This window comes from Festucalex cinctus, chromosome 12 (genome assembly GCF_051991245.1).
Source record: "Festucalex cinctus isolate MCC-2025b chromosome 12, RoL_Fcin_1.0, whole genome shotgun sequence".
NCBI classification, from domain to species: Eukaryota; Metazoa; Chordata; class Actinopteri; order Syngnathiformes; family Syngnathidae; genus Festucalex; species Festucalex cinctus.
This window is the reverse complement of record NC_135422.1, coordinates 18,307,850-18,330,556: the sequence shown is the minus strand read 5'-3', so window position 1 is coordinate 18,330,556 and position 22,707 is coordinate 18,307,850. Positions and strand designations below refer to the sequence as shown.

General features: G+C 37.7%; 1 protein-coding gene across 3 annotated transcripts in view; it reads left to right on the top strand.

Annotated features, from left to right (window-relative positions):
- Positions 1-22,372, top strand: part of eif2ak3 (eukaryotic translation initiation factor 2-alpha kinase 3) — a 72,869-nt gene extending 50,497 nt beyond the window's left edge. For 2 of the 3 annotated variants that reach the window (XM_077538201.1, XM_077538200.1), the window contains exons 14-18: positions 16,287-16,460; positions 17,707-17,880; positions 17,974-18,075; positions 19,611-19,673; positions 21,461-22,372. In XM_077538201.1, the coding sequence (XP_077394327.1) occupies positions 16,287-16,460; positions 17,707-17,880; positions 17,974-18,075; positions 19,611-19,673; positions 21,461-21,676 (729 nt within the window). In that variant the 3' untranslated portion in view covers positions 21,677-22,372. Of the gene's footprint in view, positions 1-16,286; positions 16,461-17,706; positions 17,881-17,973; positions 18,076-18,159; positions 18,179-19,610; positions 19,674-21,460 lie in introns of those variants that run through there. The other variant, XM_077538202.1, reaches the window with a different exon arrangement.
- Positions 22,373-22,707: the final 335 nt, after the last annotated feature.

Here is a 22,707-nt window from a genome sequence, read left to right as displayed (position 1 = left end):
ATCATCAAGGCCTGAAAGTATCTCTATGACAACATTCAGTTATATATGCAGCGCCACCTAGCCCTTGAGGCATAAAAAAAAAATACCCCACATACGGTATTTTGTACAAAAAATGTAAACTCATTCTAAGTGTGATAACTAAGTCATTTATGAATATTCTTTTAGTTTCCACCACTCAAAATGTTCACTGGCATCAGACTTATCCAAACATATATATATTTTTATTTATTTTTGATAGCCTCTGTGGACATTAAAAGCAATATCGTGAATGAAGGATATGCTTAATAACTCCCCGGTGCATGCTTCAAAAAATCCCAAACTTGACATGTATATTTATAGTCAAGGCGTGAAGGTATCTCTATGACAAAATTCAGTTATAAATACAGCGCCACCTAGCCCTTGAGGCATATATATATATATATATAAAAAAAATAATAATACCCCACATACGGTATTTTGTACAAAAAATGTACACTCATTCTAAGTGTGACAAATGTTGAGGGTTTCGGCCTTCATGATGTCACAACACGAAGTTTGTGAGTTTTCGCGAATTGCTGTGGGCGTGGCTAAGCGCTGTTCGCCAAGAAAACAACGCCAGTTTTGAGGGTCTAAAAATGCACAGAAACTCATGAAACTTGGCACACACATCTGGCCTGGTAAAATGAGCAATATCTTATTGTTGATTGTGCTATTTTTACAAAAATGACTCAATAGCGCCCCCTAGAAATTTTTAACGAAGCAGCCCCGGTTGTACGTTTAAGCAAGAACGACGAATATTTTTAGGTGTATGAGGGAGCCCAAGACCTACAAAAAAGTCTCTTGGGCCTACATGCTAAAATGAACAGGAAGTGAGCTACGAATTTTTGAATGTCCCATTTTTGACGATATTTGCACATTTACAGGGGGCATACTTTTGCCCACTTCTCCTACACGTTTCATCCGACTGACTTCAGACTTGACCTGGACCATGTCAAGACCTGAGCCAACGACAGGGGGGAAAATCTTGACTTTTCGAAATACTATATGATGAAGGCGGGGCATCAAACTTTGTGTTTCGAACTGAAAAAGGATATGCTTAATAACTTCCCAGTACATCCTCCAAAAAATCCCAAACTTGACATGTATGCTCATAGTCAAGGCCTGAAGGTATCTCTATGACAACATTCAGTTATATATGCAGCGCCACCTAGCCCTTGAGGCAAAACAAAAAAATACCCCACATACGGTATTTTGTACAAAAAATGTAAACTCATTCTAAGTGTGATAACTAAGTCATTTATGAATATTCTTTTACTTTCCACCACTCAAAATTTTCACTAGCATCAGACCTATCCAAACATACGTATTTTTTATTTAGTTTTATTTATTTTTGATAGCCTCTATTGACGTTAAAAGCAGTAACGTGAATGAAGGATATGCTGAATAACTCCCCGGTACATGCTCCAAAAAATCCCACACTTAACATGTATATTTATAGTCAAGGCCTGAAGGTATCTCTATGACAAAATTCAGTGATAAATACTGCGCCACCTAGTCCTTGAGGCATTAAAAAAAAAAAAAAAAACAAAAAAAAAAACACGGTATTTTGAACAAAATTTGTGAACTCGTAAGTGTTATAACTAAGTCATTTATGAATATTCTTTTACTTTCCACTACTCAAGATGTTCACTGGTATCAGACCGATCCAAACAACAGTAGTTTTTTTATTCAGTTTCATTTTTTTTTATCGCCTCTATGGACAATAAAAGCAACATTGTGCAATGAGTACAAGCGATGATGGGTATACATACTTTTGCAAAAAAAAAACAGTCAGGTCAACTCATTCCCTAAAAATAAAAAATGAAGCTGATTTTTGCACATCTTGACAATCACCAAAACACATTGAGCTTGTCACACACATCACACCTGGCAAAAAAAAAATCACATGTAAAGGTTTGTCATGCCATGTTCAAAGAAATTTTGCTCATAATGTGCCAGTACCCCAACGTGCGAGTACCCCAACGTGCAAGTTCCCCAACGTGCAAGTACCCCAACGTGGCCCGGGCTGCGAGGGCCCTTTATAGCTGCTCGCAGCTCTAGTTATTATTATTCTTCTTCTTCTTTATTCTCCGCAAACGATCGCGATTTTGGGTACCTAAACATTCACGAAAACTCACCGAACTTTGCACACTCCTCAGGCCCGGCGAAAAATTTGATATTATTAAGTCGTCATAACAATGCGACTCGATAGCGCCCCCTAGCGTAGAAAAATAAAAACCAAGCCCGGCACGTTTGAGCTAGAGCAACAAAAATTGGCAGGCACGTGTAGCACCCCGAGACGCACAAAAAAGTCTATTTGGACCATGTAGCTAAAATGTACAGGAAGTGAGCTATGAATTTTTTTATGTCCAATTTTGGCCTATTTTGGCACATTCACTGTGGTCATGCTTTTTCCCCCTTTGCAAACATTTTTCATCCAATTGACTTCAAACTTGGCATTTATCATCTCAAGACCTGAGAGAACAACTGGGCAAAACATCTTGCCTTTTTGAAATACTATATGACGGGGGCGGGGCATCAAATATTGCCTTTAAAATTTCATTTGTCCAGAAAGAGCAAATGCTTAATAACTCCCATGTTCAAGCTCCAAAAAATCTCAAACTTCTCAGGCAACGTAATAGTCACGGCCTGAAAACATCTATATGATAAAATTCAGTTATACATATAGCGCCACCTAGTGGTTACAATAAATGTCATACTTTACGTTTTTAGCTACTGTGCTGAGCTTGTTGAAGGGATCCATTAGAAAATTGGTCAGAAAAGCCTTAAGATGTTGATCATGCCCCACACCAAATATTGTAACTTTTCGCCAAAGGGCGTGGCCGCTACGGTGACGCAAAGTCTGAAGATTTTTCGTGAAAATAAAAGCTGCATTAACTTGACCGAGATGATCCTATCTTCTCAAAATTTCACACATTTGATGAGAGTCCAGCCCTAAAGACATCTACTGACTTATATTTCATCTAACTGATAGCGCCACCTAGTGGCAATTTTTTTTCTTACGAATTTTCTTCTACGTTTTTCTCCAAACACGTTAACTGGACCTACCTCATATTTGCTCAGATGAGGGTTTCGGCCTTCATGATGTCACAACACAAAGTTTGTGAGTTTTCACGAATCGCTGTGGGCGTGGCTAAGCGCTGTTTGCCAAGAAAACAACGCCAATTTTGAGAGCCTAAACTGGCACAGAAACACATGAAACTTGGCACACACATCTGGCCTGGTAAAATTAGCAATATTTTATTGTTGATTGTGCTATTTTTACAAAAATGACTCAATAGCGCCCCCTAGAAGTTTTTAACGAAGCAGCCCCGGTTGTACGTTTAAGCAAGAACGACGAATATTTTTAGGTGTATGAGGGAGCCCAAGACCTACAAAAAAGTCTCTTGGACCCATATGCTAAAATGAACAGGAAGTGAGCTACGAATTTTTGAATGTCCCATTTTTGACAATTTTTGCACATTCACAGGGGGCAGAATTTTGCCCACTTCTCCTACACGTTTCATCTGACTGAGTTAAGACTTGACCTGGACCATGTCAAGTCCTGAGCCAACGACAGGGGGAAAAATCTTGACCTTTCGAAATACTATATGATGAAGGCGGGGCATCAAAATTTGTGTTTCGCACTGAAAAAGGATATGCTTAATAACTCCCCGGTACATGCTCCAAAAAATCCCAAACTTGACATGTATGTTTATCGTCAAGGCCTGAAGCTATCTCTATGACAACATTCAGTTATATATGCAGCGCCACCTAGCCCTTGAGGAATAAAAAAAAAATACCCCACATACGGTATTTTGTACAAAAAATGTACACTCATTCTAAGTGTGATAACTAAGTCATTTATGAATATTCTTTTAGTTTCCACCACTCAAAATGTTCACTGGCATCAGACTTATCCAAACATATATATATTTTTATTTATTTTTGATAGCCTCTATGGACATTAAAAGCAATATCGTGAATGAAGGATATGCTTAATAACTCCACGGTACATGCTCCAAAAAAAATCCCACACTTGACATGTATGCTTATAATCAAGGCCTGAAGGTATCTCTATGACAACATTCAGTTATAAATACAGCGCCACCTAGCCCTTGAGGCTTATATAAAAAAAAATAAAAATACCCCACATACGGTATTTTGTACAAAAAATGTACACTCATTCTAAGTGTGATAACTAAGTCATTTATGAATATTCTTTTAGTTTCCACCACTCAAATTGTTCACTGGCTTGACACCGATCCAAACGTATGTACGTTTCCATTTTGTTTTATTCATTTTTGATTGCCCCTTTGGACAATAAAAGTAACATTGTGCATACAACGAGCGATGATGTGTATATACACTTTTACAAAAAAATACCAATCAGGGCAACTCATTGCCTAAAAATAAAAAAGGACGCTGATTTTTGCAGGTCTTAACAATCACCAAAACCCGTTGAGCTTGACACACACACTGGCAAAAAAATATTCTACATGTAAACGTTTATTATGCCATTTTCAAAGAAATTTTGCTTCCAATATGCCAGTACCCCAATGTGCCAGTACCCCAACATGCAAGTACCACAACGTGCAAGGACCCCAACGTGGCCCGGGCTGCGAGGGCCCTTTATAGCTGCTCGCAGCTCTAGTTATTATTATTCTTCTTCTTCTTCTTCTTCTTCTCCGTAAACGATCACGATTTTGGGTACCTAAACATTCACGAAAACTCACCGAACTTTGCACACTCCTCAGGTCCGGCGAAAAATTTGATATTATGAAGTCGTCATAACAACGCGACTCTATAGCGCCCCCTAGCATAGAAAAATAAAAACCAAGCCCGGCACGTTTGAGCTAGAGCAACGAAAATTGGTAGGCACGTGTAGCACCCCGAGACGCACAAAAAAGTCTATTGGGACCATGTAGCTAAAATGTACAGGAAGTGAGCTATGAATTTTTTAATGTCCAATTTTGGCCTATTTTGGCACATTCACTGTGGTCATGCTTTTTCCCCCTATGCAAACATTTTTCATCCCATTGACTTCAAACTTGGCATTTATCATCTCAAGACCTAAGAGAACAGCTGGGCAAAAAGTCTTGCCTTTTTGAAATACTATATGACGGGGGCGGGGCATCAAATATTGCCTTTAAAATTTCATTTGTCCGGAAAGAGCAAATGCTTAATAACTCCCATGTACAAGCTCCAAAAAATCTCAAACTTCTCAGGCAACGTAATAGTCACGGCCTGAAAACATCTATATGACAAAATTCAGTTCTACATATAGCGCCACCTAGTGGTTACAATAAATGTCATACTTTACGTTTTTAGCTACTGTGCTGAGCTCGTTGAAGGGATCCAGTTGAAAATTGGTCAGAAAAGCCTTAAGATGTTGATGATGCCCCACACCGAATATTGTAACTTTTCGCCAAAGGGCGTGGCCGCTACGGTGACGCAAAGTCTGAAGATTTTTCGTGACAATAAAGCTGCATTAACTTGACCGAGATGATCCTATCTTCTCAAAATTTCACACATTTGATGAGAGTCCAGCCCTAAAGACATCTACTAACTTACATTTCATCTTACTGATAGCGCCACCTAGTGGCAATTTTTTTTCTTACGAATTTTCTTCTACGTTTTTCTCCAAACACGTTAACTGGACCTACCTCATATTTGCTCAGATGAGGGTTTCGGCCTTCATGATGTCACAACACGAAGTTTGTGAGTTTTCGCGAATTGCTGTGGGCGTGGCTAAGCGCTGTTCGCCAAGAAAACAACGCCAGTTTTGAGGGTCTAAACATGCACAGAAACTCCTGAAACTTGGCACACACATCTGGCCTGGTAAAATGAGCAATTTTTTATCGGCGATTGTGCTATTTTTAAAAAAATGACTCAATAGCGCCCCCTCGAAATTTTTAACGAAGCAGCCCCGGTTGTACGTTTAAGAAAGAACGACGAATATTTTTAGGTGTATAAGGGAGCCCAAGACCTACAAAAAAGTCTCTTGTACCCATATGCTAAAATGAACAGGAAGTGAGCTACGAATTTTTGAATGTCCCATTTTTGACGATTTTTGCACATTCACAGGGGGCAGACTTTTGCCCACTTCTCCTATACGTTTCATCCGACTGAGTTAAGACTTGGCCTGGACCATGTCAAGACCTGAGCCAACGACAGGGGGAAAAATTTTGACTTTTCGAAATACTATATGATGAGGGCGGGGCATCAAAATTTGTGTTTCGCAATGAAAAATGATATGCTTGATAACTCCCCGGTACATGCTCCAAAAAATCCCAAACTTGACATGTATGTTTATCGTCAAGGCCTGAAGTTATCTCTATGACAACATTCAGTTATATATGCAGCGCCACCTAGCCCTTGAGGCATGAAAAAAAAATACCACACATACGGTATTTTGTACAAAAAATGGAAACTCATTCTAAGTGTGATAACTAAGTCATTTATGAATATTCTTTTAGTTTCCACCACTCAAAATGTTCACTGGCATCAGACTTATCCAAACATATATATAGTTTTATTTATTTTTGATAGCCTCTATGGACATTAAAAGCAATATCGTGAATGAAGGATATGCTTAATAACTCCACGGTACATGCTCCAAAAAAAATCCCACACTTGACATGTATGCTTATAATCAAGGCCTGAAGGTATCTCTATGACAACATTCAGTTATAAATACAGCGCCACCTAGCCCTTGAGGCTTATATAAAAAAAAATAAAAAATACCTCACATACGGTATTTTGTACAAAAAATGTACAATCATTCTAAGTGTGATAACTAAGTCATTTATGAATATTCTTTTAGTTTCCACCACTCAAATTGTTCACTGGCTTCACACCGATCCAAACGTATGTACGTTTCCATTTTGTTTTATTCATTTTTGATTGCCCCTTTGGACAATAAAAGTAACATTGTGCAATGAGTACAACGAGCGATGATGTGTATATACACTTTTACAAAAAAATACCAATCAGGGCAACTCATTGCCTAAAAATAAAAAAGGACGCTGATTTTTGCAGGTCTTAACAATCACCAAAACCCGTTGAGCTTGACACACACACTGGCAAAAAAATATTCTACATGTAAACGTTTATTATGCCATTTTCAAAGAAATTTTGCTTCCAATATGCCAGTACCCCAACGTGCCAGTACCCCAACGTGCAAGTACCCCAACGTGCAAGGACCCCAATGTGGCCCGGGCTGCGAGGGCCCTTTATAGCTGCTCGCAGCTCTAGTTATTCTTCTTCTTCTTCTTCTCCGTAAACGATCGCATTTTTGAGGGCCTAAACATTTACGAAAACTCACCAAACTTTGCAGTCTCTTCGGGCCCGGCGAAAAATTTGATATTATGTAGTTGTCATAACAACGCGACTCTATAGCGCCACCTAGCGTAGAAAAATAAAAACCAATCCCGGCCCGTTTGAGCTAGAGCTACGAAAATTGGCAGGCACGTGTAGCACTACGAGACGCACAAAAAAGTCAGTGGAAGCCATTTCCTAAAATGTACAGGAAGTGAGCTATGAATTTTTTAATGTCCAATTTTGGCCTATTTTGGCACATTCACTGTGGTCATGCTTTTTCCCCCTATGCAAACATTTTTCATCCCATTGACTTTAAACTTGGCATTTATCATCTCAAGACTTAAGAGAAAAACTAGGCAAAAAATCTTGCGTTTTCAAAATACTATATGACGGGGACGGGGCATCAAATATTGCCTTTAAAATTTCATTTGTCCAGAAAGAGCAAATGCTGAATAACTCCCATGTACAAGCTCCAAAAAATCTCAAACTTCTCAGGCAACGTAATAGTCACGGCCTGAAAACACCTATATGAAAAAATTCAGTTATACATATAGCGCCACCTAGTGGTTACAATAAATGTCATACTTTACGTTTTTAGCTACTGTGCTGAGCTCGTTGAAGGGATCCAGTTGAAAATTGGTCAGAAAAGCCTTAAGATGTTGATGATGCCCCACACCGAATATTGTAACTTTTCGCCAAAGGGCGTGGCCGCTACGGTGACGCAAAGTCTGAAGATTTTTCGTGACAATAAAAGCTGCATGAACTTGACCGAGATGATCCTATCTTCTCAAAATTTCACACATTTGATGAGAGTCCAGCCCTAAAGACATCTACGAACTTATATTTCATCTAACTGATAGCGCCACCTAGTGGCAATTTTTTTTCTTACGAATTTTCTTGTACATTTTTCTCCAAACACGTTAACTGGACCAACCTCATATTTGCTCAGATGGGGGTTTCGGCCTTCATGATGTCACAACACGAAGTTTGTGAGTTTTCGCGAATCGCTGTGGGCGTGGCTAAGCACTGTTCGCCAAGAAAACAACACTAGTTTTGATGGTCTAAACATGCGCAGAAACTCATGAAACTTGGCACACACATCTGGCCTGGCAAAATGAGCAATATTTTATCATGTATTGTCCTATTTTTACAAAAATGACTCAATAGCGCCCCCTAGAAATCTTTAACGAAGCAGCCCCGATTGTACGTTTAAGCAAGATCTACGAAAATTTTTAGGTGTATGAGGGAGTCCAAGACCTACAAAAAAGTCTCTTGGACCCATGTGCTAAAATGAACAGGAAGTGAGCTATGAATTTTTGAATGTCCCATTTTTGACGATTTTTGCACATTTTCAGGGGGCATACTTTTGCCCACTTCTCCTACACATTTCATCCGACTGACTTTAGACTTGACCTGGACCATGTCAAGACCTGAGCCAACTACAGGCAGAAAAATCTTGACTTTTGGAAATACTATATGATGAGGGCGGGGCATCAAATTTTGTGTTTCGCACTGAAAAAGGATATGCTTAATAACTCCCCGGTACATGCTCCAAAAAATCCCAAACTTGACATGTATGTTTATAGTCAAAGCCTGAAGGTATCTCTATGACAAAATTCAGTTATATATGCAGCGCCACCTAGCCCTTCAGGCGTGAAAAAAAAATACCCCACATACGGTATTTTGTACAAAAAATGTCAACTCATTCTAAGTGTGATAACTCCCATGTTCAAGCTCCAAAAAATCTCAAACTTCTCAGGCAACGTAATAGTCACGGCCTGAAAGCATCTATATGATAAAATTCAGTTATACATATAGCGCCACCTAGTGGTAACAATAAATGTCATACTTTACGTTTTTAGCTACTGTGCCGAGCTCGTTGAAGGGATCCAGTTGAAAATTGGTCAGAAAAGCCTTAAGATGTTGATCATGCCCCACACCGAATATTGTAACTTTTCGCCAAAGGGCGTGGCCGCTACGGTGACGCAAAGTCCGAAAATTTTTCGTGACAATAAAAGCTGCATGAACTTGACCGAGATGATCCTATCTTCTCAAAATTTCACACATTTGATGAGAGTCCAGCCCTTAAGACATCTACGAACTTATATTTCATCTTACTGATAGCGCCACCTAGTGGCATTTTTTTTTCTTACGAATTTTCTTGTACATTTTTCTCCAAACACGTTAACTGGACCAACCTCATATTTGCTCAGATGAGGGTTTCGGCCTTCATGATGTCACAACACGAAGTTTGTGAGTTTTCGCGAATCGCTGTGGGCGTGGCTAAGCACTGTTCGCCAAGAAAACAACGCCAGTTTTGAGGGTCTAAACATGCGCAGAAACTCATGAAACTTGGCACACACATCTGGCCTGGTAAAATGAACAATATTTTATTGTTGATTGTACTATTTTTACAAAAATGACTCAATAGCGCCCCCTAGAAATTTTTAACGAAGCAGCCCCGATTCTACGTTTAAGCAAGATCTACGAAAATTTTTACGTGTATGAGGGAGCCAAAGACCTACAAAAAAGTCTCTTGGACCCATATGCTAAAATGAACAGGAAGTGAGGTACGAATTTTTGAATGTCCCATTTTTGACGATTTTTGCACATTTTCAGGGGGCATACTTTTGCCCACTTCTCCTACATGTTTTATCCGACTGACTTATGACTTGACCTGGACCATGTCAAGACCTGAGCCAACAACAGACGGAAAAATCTTGACTTTTGGAAATACTATATGATGAGCGCGGGGCATCAAAATTTGTGTTTCGCACTGAAAAAGGATATGCTTAATAACTCCCCGATACATGCTCCAAAAAATCCCAAACTTGACATGTATGTTTATCGTCAAGGCCTGAAGGTATCTCTATGACAACATTCAGTTATATATGCAGCGCCACCTCGCCCTTGAGGCAAAACAAAAAAATACCCCACATACGGTATTTTGTACAAAAAATGTAAACTCATTCTAAGTGTGATAACTAAGTCATTTATGAATATTCTTTTACTTTCCACCACTCAAAATGTTCACTGGCATTAGACTTATCCAAACATGTACTTTTTTATTTATTTTTGATAGCCTCTATGGACATTAAAAGCAATATCGTGAATGAAGGATATGCTTAATAACTCCACGGTACATGCTCCAAAAAAATCCCACACTTGACATGTATGTTTAGAGTCAAGGCTTGAAGGTATCCCTATGACAACATTCCATTATATATACAGCGCCACCTAGCCCTAGAGGCATAAAAAAAAATACACCAACTTAACGGTATTTTTACAAAAAAAAAAAAAATCCACATGTCAAGGTTTATCATGCCATTTTCAAAGAAATTCTGCTTCCAATGTGCCGTACCTAAACTTGCCAGTACCCCAACGTGCCAGTACCCCAACGTGCAAGTACCCCAACGTGCAAGTACCCCAACGTGGCCCGGGCTGCGAGGGCCCTTTATAGCTGCTCGCAGCTCTAGTTAGGGCCCGAGCAGCGACCGCTGCGAGGTCCCTATTGTTTTTCGTTCGAATTATTATTATTAGGGCCCGAGCAGCGACCGCTGCGAGGTCCCTATTGTTTTTGTAAAAATTATTATTATTATTATTATTAGGGCCCGAGCAGCGACCGCTGCGAGGTCCCTATTGTTCCTGAAGGAATTCTTATTATTATTCTTCTTCTTCTTTTTCTTTGTTATTATTCTTTTCCGCAAACAACCACATTTTTGAGGCACTAAACATGAACGAAAACTCACCAAACTTTACACGGAGATCGGGCCTGGCGAAAAATTTGATATTTTAAAGTCGCCATACGTGATAACAGAAAAATGGCTCTGTAGCGCCACCTACATAGGTTTAACGGATCCCTGTCCCGCTACGATTGTCCTATGGCTACGAAAATTGTGTGGCACCTGTAGCACATCCAGATGAACAAAAACCTCTTTGATATGTGTACCCTAAAATAGACAGGAAGTGAGGTATGAGTATTTGAATGTCCAATTTTGGCCCATTTTTGCACATTTACAGGGGTCATACTTTTGCCCGCTTCTCCTACACGGTTAACCCGATTGACTTCAAACTTGGGCTGTACCATCTCAAGACCTGGGACAACATCATGGTAAAAAATCTAAAGTTTTTGACATACTATATGACGGTGGCGGGGCATCAAATTTACAGTTTCAAAATTCTTACTTAACAAAGCATTGCCGTGGTACGTTTAATTGAGAGCCACGAAAATTGGTACACATATGTAACAGACTATGATCTACAAAAAACTCTTTTTGAACCATATGCTAAACCTAACAGGAAGTCCGCCAGAGGCGAGGCATCAAATTTTGTGTTTCAAAATTCTTATTTAATGAAGCATTCCCGGCTGTACATTTCACCTAGAGTTACCAACATTTGAAGACATAGGTAACAGCCCTCAAGGTACAAAAAACTCTTTTTGAACCATATGCTAAACCGAACAGGAAGTCCGCCATTTTGATTTACTTTGGAACGTGTTGCCATTTTTTGGGCCATTTCATAGGGGTCTTATTTTAACGAACTCCTCCTACAGAGTTTATCCGATCATCTCCAAACTTGGTGTGATTCATCTTAAAATGTTGAAGATGAAAAGTTATTGAAAGCTTTTTATTTCGTCGCACGCTGTTGCCGTGGCATGCACAGTTTGCAAAGGAAAAAATTCCCTCTTAATGAAGCATTCACAGTTGTACGAAGCAGCGAGAGCTACGAAAATTTGGAGACAAATTTAACAGCCCACAATGTACAAAAAAGTCTCTTGGTGCCATGTGCTAAACCCAACAGGAAGTCCCGTAAGGGCCGGTCATCACATTTTGAGGTAAAAAACTCCTCTTTAACGAAGCATTCCCGGTTGTACGTTTCACCTAGCGCTATGATAATTTAGAGGCATACATAAGAGCCCACGATGTACAAAATAGTCTCTTGGAACCATCTTCCAAAACAAACAGGAAGTCCGCCATTTTGATTTACGTTGGGATTTGTAGCCATTTTTTGTGGCCTTTTTTAGGGGTCATATTTTAACGAACTCCTCCTACAAAATTTATCCGACTGTCTTCAAACTTGGTGTGCTTCATCTTAAGATGTTTAAGATACAAAGTTATCGAAAGTTATTTATTTTGTCCCACGCCGTTTCATGGCGATGCATTGTTTGCCAAGTAAAATGCTGCTTTTTTTTTTTTTGGTCTAAACATGTGCAAAAACTCATGAAACTTTACACACACATCAGGCTTGTCATAAGCATGAATATTTTAGAGATTTCTTATTAAATTTGCAATAAATGCTTCAATAGCGCCCTCTAGACATTTTTATGAAGTCTTTCCGATTATATGATTCAGCTAGATGTGTGAATATTGGCAGGCATGCCTAATATATTCAAAAAGTATTCTATATAGCCAATGTGCCAATCCATTTTGATTTTATTTTGTTAATTGTGCATCATTTTTGGCCTTTCCATGAAACTTTACAAACACAAAGCATGGCAAAAACGTTTAAAATTTAGATGGTTTCCTATTTGACAGTACCCCAACATGCCAGTACCCCGACGTGCAAATACCCCAACGTGGCCCGGGTTGCGAGGGCCCTTTATAGCTGCTCGCAGCTCTAGTTATTATTATTCTTCTTCTTTATTCTCCGCAAACGATCGCGATTTTGGGTACCTAAACATTCACGAAAACTCACCAAACTTTGCACACTCCTCAGGCCCGGCGAAAAATTTGATATTATGAAGTCGTCATAACAATGCGACTCGATAGCGCCCCCTAGCGTAGAAAAATAAAAACCAAGCCCGGCACGTTTGAGCTAGAGCAACAAAAATTGGCAGGCACGTGTAGCACCGCGAGACGCACAAAAAAGTCTATTGGGACCATGTAGCTAAAATGTACAGGAAGTGAGCTATGAATTTTTTTATGTCCAATTTTGGCCTATTTTGGCACATTCACTGTGGTCATGCTTTTTCCCCCTTTGCAAAATTTTTTCATCCAATTGACTTCAAACTTGGCATTTATCATCTCAAGACCTGAGAGAAAAACTGGGCAAAACATCTTGCCTTTTTGAAATACTATATGACGGGGGCGGGGCATCAAATATTGCCTTTAAAATTTCATTTGTCCAGAAAGAGCAAATGCTGAATAACTCCCATGTACAAGCTCCAAAAAATCTCAAACTTCTCAGGCAACGTAATAGTCACGGCCTGAAAACATCTATATGATAAAATTCAGTTATACATATAGCGCCACCTAGTGGTTACAATAAATGTCATACTTTACGTTTTTAGCTACTGTGCTGAGCTCGTTGAAGGGATCCATTTGAAAATTGGTCAGAAAAGCCTTAAGATGTTGATCATGCCCCACACCGAATATTGTAACTTTTCGCCAAAGGGCGTGGCCGCTACGGTGACGCAAAGTCTGAAGATTTTTCGTGAAAATAAAAGCTGCATTAACTTGACCGAGATGATCCTATCTTCTCAAAATTTCACACATTTGATGAGAGTCCAGCCCTAAAGACATCTACTGACTTATATTTCATCTAACTGATAGCGCCACCTAGTGGCAATTTTTTTTATTACGAATTTTCTTCTACGTTTTTCTCCAAACACGTTAACTGGACCTACCTCTTATTTGCTCAGATGAGGGTTTCGGCCTTCATGATGTCACAACACGAAGTTTGTGAGTTTTCGCGAATTGCTGTGGGCGTGGCTAAGCGCTGTTCGCCAAGAAAACAACGCCAGTTTTGAGGGTCTAAACATGCACAGAAACTCATGAAACTTGGCACACACATCTGGCCTGGTAAAATGAGCAATATTTTATTGTTGATTGTGCTATTTTTACAAAAATTACTCAATAGCGCCCCCTAGAAGTTTTTAACGAAGCAGCCCCGGTTGTACGTTTAAGCAAGAACGACGAATATTTTTAGGTGTATGAGGGAGCCCAAGACCTACAAAAAAGTCTCTTGGACCCATATGCTAAAATGAACAGGAAGTGAGCTACGAATTTTTGAATGTCCCATTTTTGACGATTTTTGCACATTCACAGGGGGCAGACTTTAGCCCACTTCTCCTACACGTTTCATCCGACTGAGTTAAGACTTGGCCTGGACCATGTCAAGACCTGAGCCAACGACAGGGGGGAAAAATTTTGTCTTTTCGAAATACTATATTATGAGGGCGGGGCATCAAATTTTGTGTTTCGCAATGAAAAAGGATATGCTTGATAACTCCCCGGTACATGCTCCAAAAAATCCCAAACTTGACATGTATGTTTATCGTCAAGGCCTGAAGTTATCTCTGTGACAACATTCAGTTATATATGCAGCGCCACCTAGCCCTTGAGGAATAAAAAAAAAATACCCCACATACGGTATTTTGTACAAAAAATGTACACTCATTCTAAGTGTGATAACTCAGTCATTTATGAATATTCTTTTAGTTTCCACCACTCAAATTGTTCACTGGCTTCACACCGATCCAAACGTATGTACATTTCCATTTTGTTTTATTCATTTTTGATTGCCCCTTTGGACAATAAAAGTAACATTGTGCAATGAGTACAACGAGCGATGATGTGTATATACACTTTTACAAAAAATACCAATCAGGGCAACTCATTGCCTAAAAATAAAAAATAAGACGCTGATTTTTGCAGATCTTAACAATCACCAAAACCCATTGAGCTTGACACACTCATCACACCTGGCAAAAAATAAAATAAAAAAATCCACGTTTATCATGCCATTTTCAAAGAAATTCTGCTTCCAATGTGCCAGTACCCCAATGTGCAAGTTCCCCAACGTGCAAGTACCCCAACGTGGCCCGGGCTGCGAGGGCCCTTTATAGCTGCTCGCAGCTCTAGTGTTGATACTATTATTTAATATATACCTATTTTATATAAATAAAGTTGAGTTGAGTATTATTTTGTTACAATTAAATATTTCACAATAATTATTTCACAATTCCATACTTTTTAAAAAAAATATATATATATATATATATATTTTTTTTTAAATAATTTAATTTCCAAATTAATTTCTTACAAAGTCATTTTTTAATTTTATTTCATAACGTCCTTTTCCACAATGGCCTTTTTATTTCTTTTTTTTTTTTTTTTTTTCATAATATTTTTTTTCATAAGAAAAACTTGTCAAAAACCTGTCAATCAAAGTTAGTGGGTTGGACAGTGCAGTTTGGATAATGTGATTATTATGAAATAAAAAGGCCATTGTAGAAAAGGAAATTTTTGCATTTAAAAACTGAGTGTAAAAAAACATTTAGTATGACATTGTTAAAATAATCATGAAATATTTAGTTGTAATAAAATCGCTGTTGCATAATAGTATGAACACTTCATTAGTAATACTATCCTCTCATTTTACAATTTAATGGCCATATTACATAATTGTCTTTTATTTATTAAAAGGGTCTTTATTTCAAACTGTCGTTTTTATTTATTGAATTATGACACTTTTGGGATTCCATACTCCAAACCTGATTTGATTGAGCAACATGAAATTTTGTAGACGGTTAGTTAACTAAAACTTAAAAAAATAAAAATAAAAAATAAAAAAATTAATAAAAAACAAAACAAAACAAAAAAACCATTTCTAATAACAAAACAAAATACAAACAAAAATGCTTTTTTTTTAAAATAAAAACTAACTGAAACTACTTTATAGAGATTTACAAAACTAAAAGTAACTCTAATTTTCGTGAAACTGTTCTTCATTTTCGTCTTTGGTAATTAATTTAATTTAAAAAAAAATTAAAATAAATAATTTTTAAAAATGTTGCCTGTTTGACTTTTTTCTTACCTGCTTTTTCATTTCATTCAGTCGAAACGCAACGCTAGCTCAGAAGGGCCGTTGCTTTTTTCCCCCATTTTACCATGGTATTTATTAAATACCGCAATACGGCAATTGTTTTGGTTCCCCGTCTGCAGGTGTACCTGTACATCCAAATGCAGCTGTGCCGCAAGGAGAACCTGAAGGACTGGATGGCCCAGCGTTGCCTCCCCGAGCAGAGGGAGCACAACCAGTGTCTGGACATTTTCCTCCAGATTGCCGAAGCCGTCGACTTCCTGCACAGCAAGGGACTCATGCACAGGGACCTCAAGGTAATACAAACTGACCAATCAGATCATTAAAACCATACTGTACACATCAACGATGTGGAAACCTGAGGTCAAAGCTAAGCATAATAAATTTAAACATGCAAGCCAAGTGTGAAAATAAAAGTAGGGATTATTGTAGACAAATATGTCAACATGTGAAACCTAGTTCAGTTCTTGACACGCTAACTTATCGACCTGTGGAACCTCACTCCATTCACCCTACCTGGAAGAGCTTTTGCAGTCGGGATGTAAACAGTCACTCCCATGGTAATGAAGTATATAGTCCGAAATAGTCAGAAAGTAGTCAGAAAAAGGAAAACATTTGAACACAAATTTACAGGACTTTTTAAATGTATAGTTAACTGTGACTGCTCATGGAACCCAACTCCATTCATTTTACACCAACTGTTTTATAATATGAAAACATGCACTCCACAAGGTGACAGAATCGTTAAAAGCTGAAAACATTTGCTCACAATGCGGCAAAATCGACAGATTTTCCAGTGTGCTAACTTCACTTGCTTGGGGAACCTCACTCCATTCATTTTACACCAACTGTTTTATCATATGAAAATATGCACTTGCAAGGCGACAGGATCATCAAAAGCTGAATACATCTGCTCACAACGCAGCAAAATCGACAGATTTTCTGGTGCGCTAACTTCACCTGCTTGGGGAACCTCACTCCATTCATTACATACAATATCTTTATATTTTTTAATAATATTCAGAAAATGAAAAATAGTAAATAAAATTGAGGTTGATTTCGGCTGATCTAGTGTTGTGCTAATCTGACCCATCTGGGGGAAACCTTGCTCCATTCATTGTATACAATTATTATTATTATTTATTTACTCATATTTATAAAATGAAAAATAGTAAATAAAATTGAGGTTGAATTGGGGTGACCTAGTGTTGTGCTAATCTCACCCATCTGGGGGAACCTCACTCCATTCATTGCATACAATAATTTTTTTTTAAATCATATTTATAAAATGAAAAATAGTAAATAAAATTGAGGATGATTTTGGGTGATCTAGTGTTGTGCTAATCTCACTCATCGGGGGGAACCTCATTCCATTCATTGCATACAATTAATTTTTAAAAATCATATTCAGAAAATGAAAAATAGTAAATAAAATGGAGGTTGATTTTGGGTGATCTTGTGTTGTGCTAATCTAACCCATCTGGGGGGGGGGGCTTTACTCCATTCCCTTCACATCATTTGATCTATTTTTGTCTCCCCCAGCCATCCAACATCTTCTTCACGGTGGACGACGTGGTGAAGGTGGGCGACCTGGGCCTGGTGACGGCCATGGAGCACGAGGAGGACGAGCGCGAGCAGTGCGCCCTCACGCCGGCGCCACTCCTCACGCGACACACGGGCCAGGTGGGAACCAAACTCTACATGAGCCCTGAGCAGGTGAGTCAACTCGGCAAAACTATGCGTGTTTCCAACATGGCTTTCTACGCTTCATTCTGTTCTTGTTTGTTTGTTTGTTTTTTCTCCTGGCAGCTTTCTGGACAGTCGTACTCGCACAAAGTGGACATTTACTCACTGGGCCTGATCCTATTTGAGTTACTCTTCCCGTTTAGAACGCAGATGGAAAGAGTGAGGGTGAGCTTGATTTAAAAAAATAAATAAATACGTTGCGCTAACTTTACCTGCCCGAGGAACCTCATTCCATTCATTTTGTACCAGTTTTCAGTATAGTCACGAGGATAACATCCACGTGCAAGGTAACAAAATTGACAATATTAATAAGATATAGTGTTGCACAACTCCACCTCTGAGGAACCTCACTCCATTCCCTTTATCACTGTTTTAAGCATAGAATATGAAATAATCCACTCACAATGTAACAAAGCTCATAGTCGTGAGCATAACATCCACTTTCAGAAAATAAAGCAACATTATTAAGATGCAGTGTTGCATTAACTCCACCACTGAGGAACCTCACTCCATTCACTTTGTACCTGTTTTAAGCATAGTCAGAATATGAAGTCATCTACTCACAGAGCAGAAGATGATATACACTCGCGCTCTAATTTTACTATTATAAGGAGTAGGATTGGGAACCTGTGGGTGTACCTCACGATATGATACGATCTGCGATTATCAATATATTGGTCAGGTAATTGCGATAATCTATGAAAAACCTAATCATAAAATAATAATTTAATATGAATAAATAACTACAAATAAAATAAACAATAAAAGCAATAAATAATAATAAAAAATACATAATATAATTAATATAACAATAAATATAATATAAATATAATACACACATATATATATATATATATATATATATATATATATATATATATATATATATATATATATATAAAATAATAAAAACTAATAAAAAAATGTAATATATAATAATAATAATAATAATAAAAATACAACAAAGCTCATGAGTCTTCTTCGCCTCAAGACTTCCGCACATATCCCCACCACTCTTATGAGGGGCTCCCCCTAGGGGGCCGTCAAGGAATTGCTCAATAAGTAATGAACAATTGAGCCGCTGTAGTGGATGAATATTAACGACAAATATCACGACACTTGCGTAGGCGTATCTTTAATCTGTCGGGAGACAAAGTATCAACATTTTTCGCGATATCGATATATCGTCACACTCCTAATAAGGAACCTCATTACATTCACTTTAAACCAATTCTTTTTTTTTTATACCATGTTCCACTTACTTTGCACCCATTTTTTTTAAACCATTGATCATAATCATATTTTGTGTTTTTTGTATTTCTGGATATCGCGCTGCGTTAAATTCAGCTGCCTCTGGGAACCCACTGACTCAAATCACGTTTTACCTGTTTTAGCATAGTTAGAAGATGAACTCATTCACTCACAAGGTAACAAAATTGACTACTGTTGGTCTAACTTCACCTACATGGGGAACCTCACTCCATCCACCTTGCACTGCATAGTCAGAAGAAGACCGCTTAGTCTGCATCATTTTCCACTTTCATGTCTGTTGTCTTTAACAAAAAAAAATATAAATATATATATATATATATATATATATATATATATATATATATATTTTTTTTTTGTGTGTGTGTGTGTGTGTGTTGTTGCTTTTCTTGCTTGATGGTGTTGACGCCAGTTATCACGTCTTTCTGCAGACATTGATGGAGGTCCGATCGCTGCGTTTCCCAGAATTGTTCTCCAAAAACAACTCACACGAGGTCAGTGGCCCTCTGCTGCCATCTACTGGACACAAATGTGCCTTTTTTTTTTTTCTTCACACTGAAACAAGAAAAATAATTCTATTTAAAAGGAAAAATTGCTAAAATTAATTGTTCTGTCGGGAGGAATATTAAGGCTTATTTTCGTTAAATTAAAATTTGATTCCCCCTCTAAAATACATTTAAATTTTTTCTCAATACACAACTTTACATTTTTTACATACTTTTTTCATAATATTGTGATTTTATTGTCCCAAGTAGTCATTTTTTCCCCCCTGTAAATTCACAACTTGAGTCTCTATGTGATGCTCTATTTTTTTTTATTTATTTATTTAATTTAATTTATTTTAGCACTGGCACTAGAATTGACATTAGCGTTAGCATAGCACCTGAGTGCATGCTATTTGTTTTAGCTGAGCAAATTCCAACTTTTTTCCCTGTAAATTTACAACTTTATTCACATAATATTACATTACAACATGATATTCGTATTGTTGCTATTTACAATTCTTTTTTTGATCATTAGCATTAGCACCTGACAACATGCTGTTTGTGTTTTAGCTTAGCATATTGTGACTTTTTTTTATTTATTTTTTTACCCTGTAAATTTACAACTTTGGTCTCCTAATATTGCACTCTCGGGAATTTTAATTATTCTATTAATCTATTTTTAGCACTGGTATTAGCTTTGGCAGTAGCATGTTTTTAAAGTGCTTGATAAAATAATGGAGTTGAGTTGAGAGTAGCATTAGCGTTAGCATAGCTCATTTAGTTTGAGCTTTAGCTGAGCATTTTTATCTGTTAAATCACAACTTTATTCTCATCATATTACACTAAATTATGTGACATTACAGTCATATTGTTACTATTTAATATTATATTTAGCAATTAGCATAGCTCGTTTTGTTTATTAGTTGTTGTTTTTTTAGCTGGGCATTTTTACCTGTAAAATCACAACTTTATTCTTATCATATTACATTATGTGACATTACAGTCATATTGTTACTATTTACTATTCTATTTTAATTTAATTCATTAGCATTAGCCCCCGACCACATGCTGTTTGTGTTTTTAGCTCAGCATATTGCGACTTTTTCTCTATAAATTTGCAACTTTAGTCTCCTAATATTGCGCTCGGAATTTTAATTATTCTATTAACTATTTTTAGTACTGGTATTAGCTTTGGCAGTAGCTTGATAAAATAGTTGAGTTGAGAGTAGCATTAGCATAGCTCGTTTAGTTTATGAGCTTTAGCTGAGCATTTTTACCTGTAAAATCACAACTTTATTCTCATCATATTACACTAAATTATGTGACATTGCAGTCATATTGTTACTATTTAATATTATATTTAGCAATTAGCATTAGCGGAGCGCCTGACCATGTGTTGTGTGTGTGTGCGTGTTAACAGCGCATATTGTCAAATTACAACCTTAGTGTCATTATTATACGCTCATAGTTTCTGTTTCATTTTTTTAGCATTAGCTTAACTCCTGGACGTGTGCTATTTGTTTTAACGAAGCATATTCCACCTTTTTTTCTTGTAAAATTGCAGTTTCACTCTCAACTTAGACTCAAATTGTTCTATTGTGTAGCATTAGCATTAGCATTAGCGTAGCACCCGATCACGTGCTGTTGGTTTGTGTCTTAGCTGATATTACAGCATTTCCCCTCCCTCCATATTGTAACTCTAACATTCCAACTTTGTTTTCCTACTAGTAGAATTTATTTTTTCTACCGTTTGAGAGCATTTTTATCACTCGCATATTTGTTTTTGTGTGTGTTAGCTGAGCATGGTGCTTAGCATGCTGTCACTCAACCCCGGCGAGCGTCCCGAGGCGGCGGACATCACCGGCCTGCCGCTCTTCCAGGACTTGGAGCTTCCGTGGCGGCAGGCTGCCGTGCGACAGCGCTCGCGTACGTACAGCACCTCGTCGACGGGCGGCAGCGGCGGAGGAGGAGGAGGAGGAGGACGGACCTCGCGACAGCCCTGCGCCACCTGACGGAAGAAAACCACTTTTTTATTTTTTATTTTTTTTGGGACAATACTGCTACTGAGTTCAGTCAAGTGCTCCTTGAAACTTGTTTTTTTTTTTTTCCCCCCCTCCTGTCACGCTTCAGTCCCGACATGGTGTTTTGACGCTACACCTCAGGTATGCCACAACCACGAGGAGAGGCCTTCAGCCACATGCCTGATCTGGAAACCAAAAAAAACAAAAACAGAACCTCTTTTTTTTTTTTCTTCTTCTTCTTCTTCTTCTTCATATTTTGCTTGCATTACGCGGTGGAGGGGGATCTGAATTGCCTTTTGACTAAAACGAATGGCCCAAGCCAGTCACTTCTTTTCACGACTACTACTTGTAATTCTATTGGGACCCCTTTCACACTGAGCTGGTATCGTGGTATCGCTGCTGCTCATGTTGATGACCTACCTCCAAATCATTAGCCTAGCATTGTTGCCTATTGTCGTATTTGATCCAGTTCAAAAAACAAGGGGGAAAAAAACGCAACAAATTCAATAAACAAGATTTCATTTATCTTGATTTTTTAAAATTATTTTTGTAAGTTGTTTTAATTTTTTATTTTGTGACCGCTACAATGAAAGCAAGACAATGTTGGAAACAAAAATGTCGTCTTTTTATTTTTTTTAATTTTTTTTATTTTGTGGAAATTTTCTACTTCTGTTGTCATAATTTGAACTATTTTCTTGGACTATTAAACTATTTTTCCGAGTAAACAGCAGTTTTCCCACTTTTTTTTTTTTTTTTTTTTTTTTTTTTTTTTTTTTTTAACCCTAAGTGTACTTTTCCTCACTAAACTTGAGCTTTTTTTTTTTTCAGAATGTTACTACTTTTTTTTTTTCTTAATAACAATTTATGTTTTTGTCATGTTCTCGGAAAATTATTACTTTTTTTTTTTTTTCTCCTGGAAAATACAACTATAATTTTCACCCTATTCCCCGTATTCCAAGTTTATTCTGCCAAATTTCCGACATTTTTTTTTTTTTTTTTTTAGATCAGAAAATTGCGTCTTT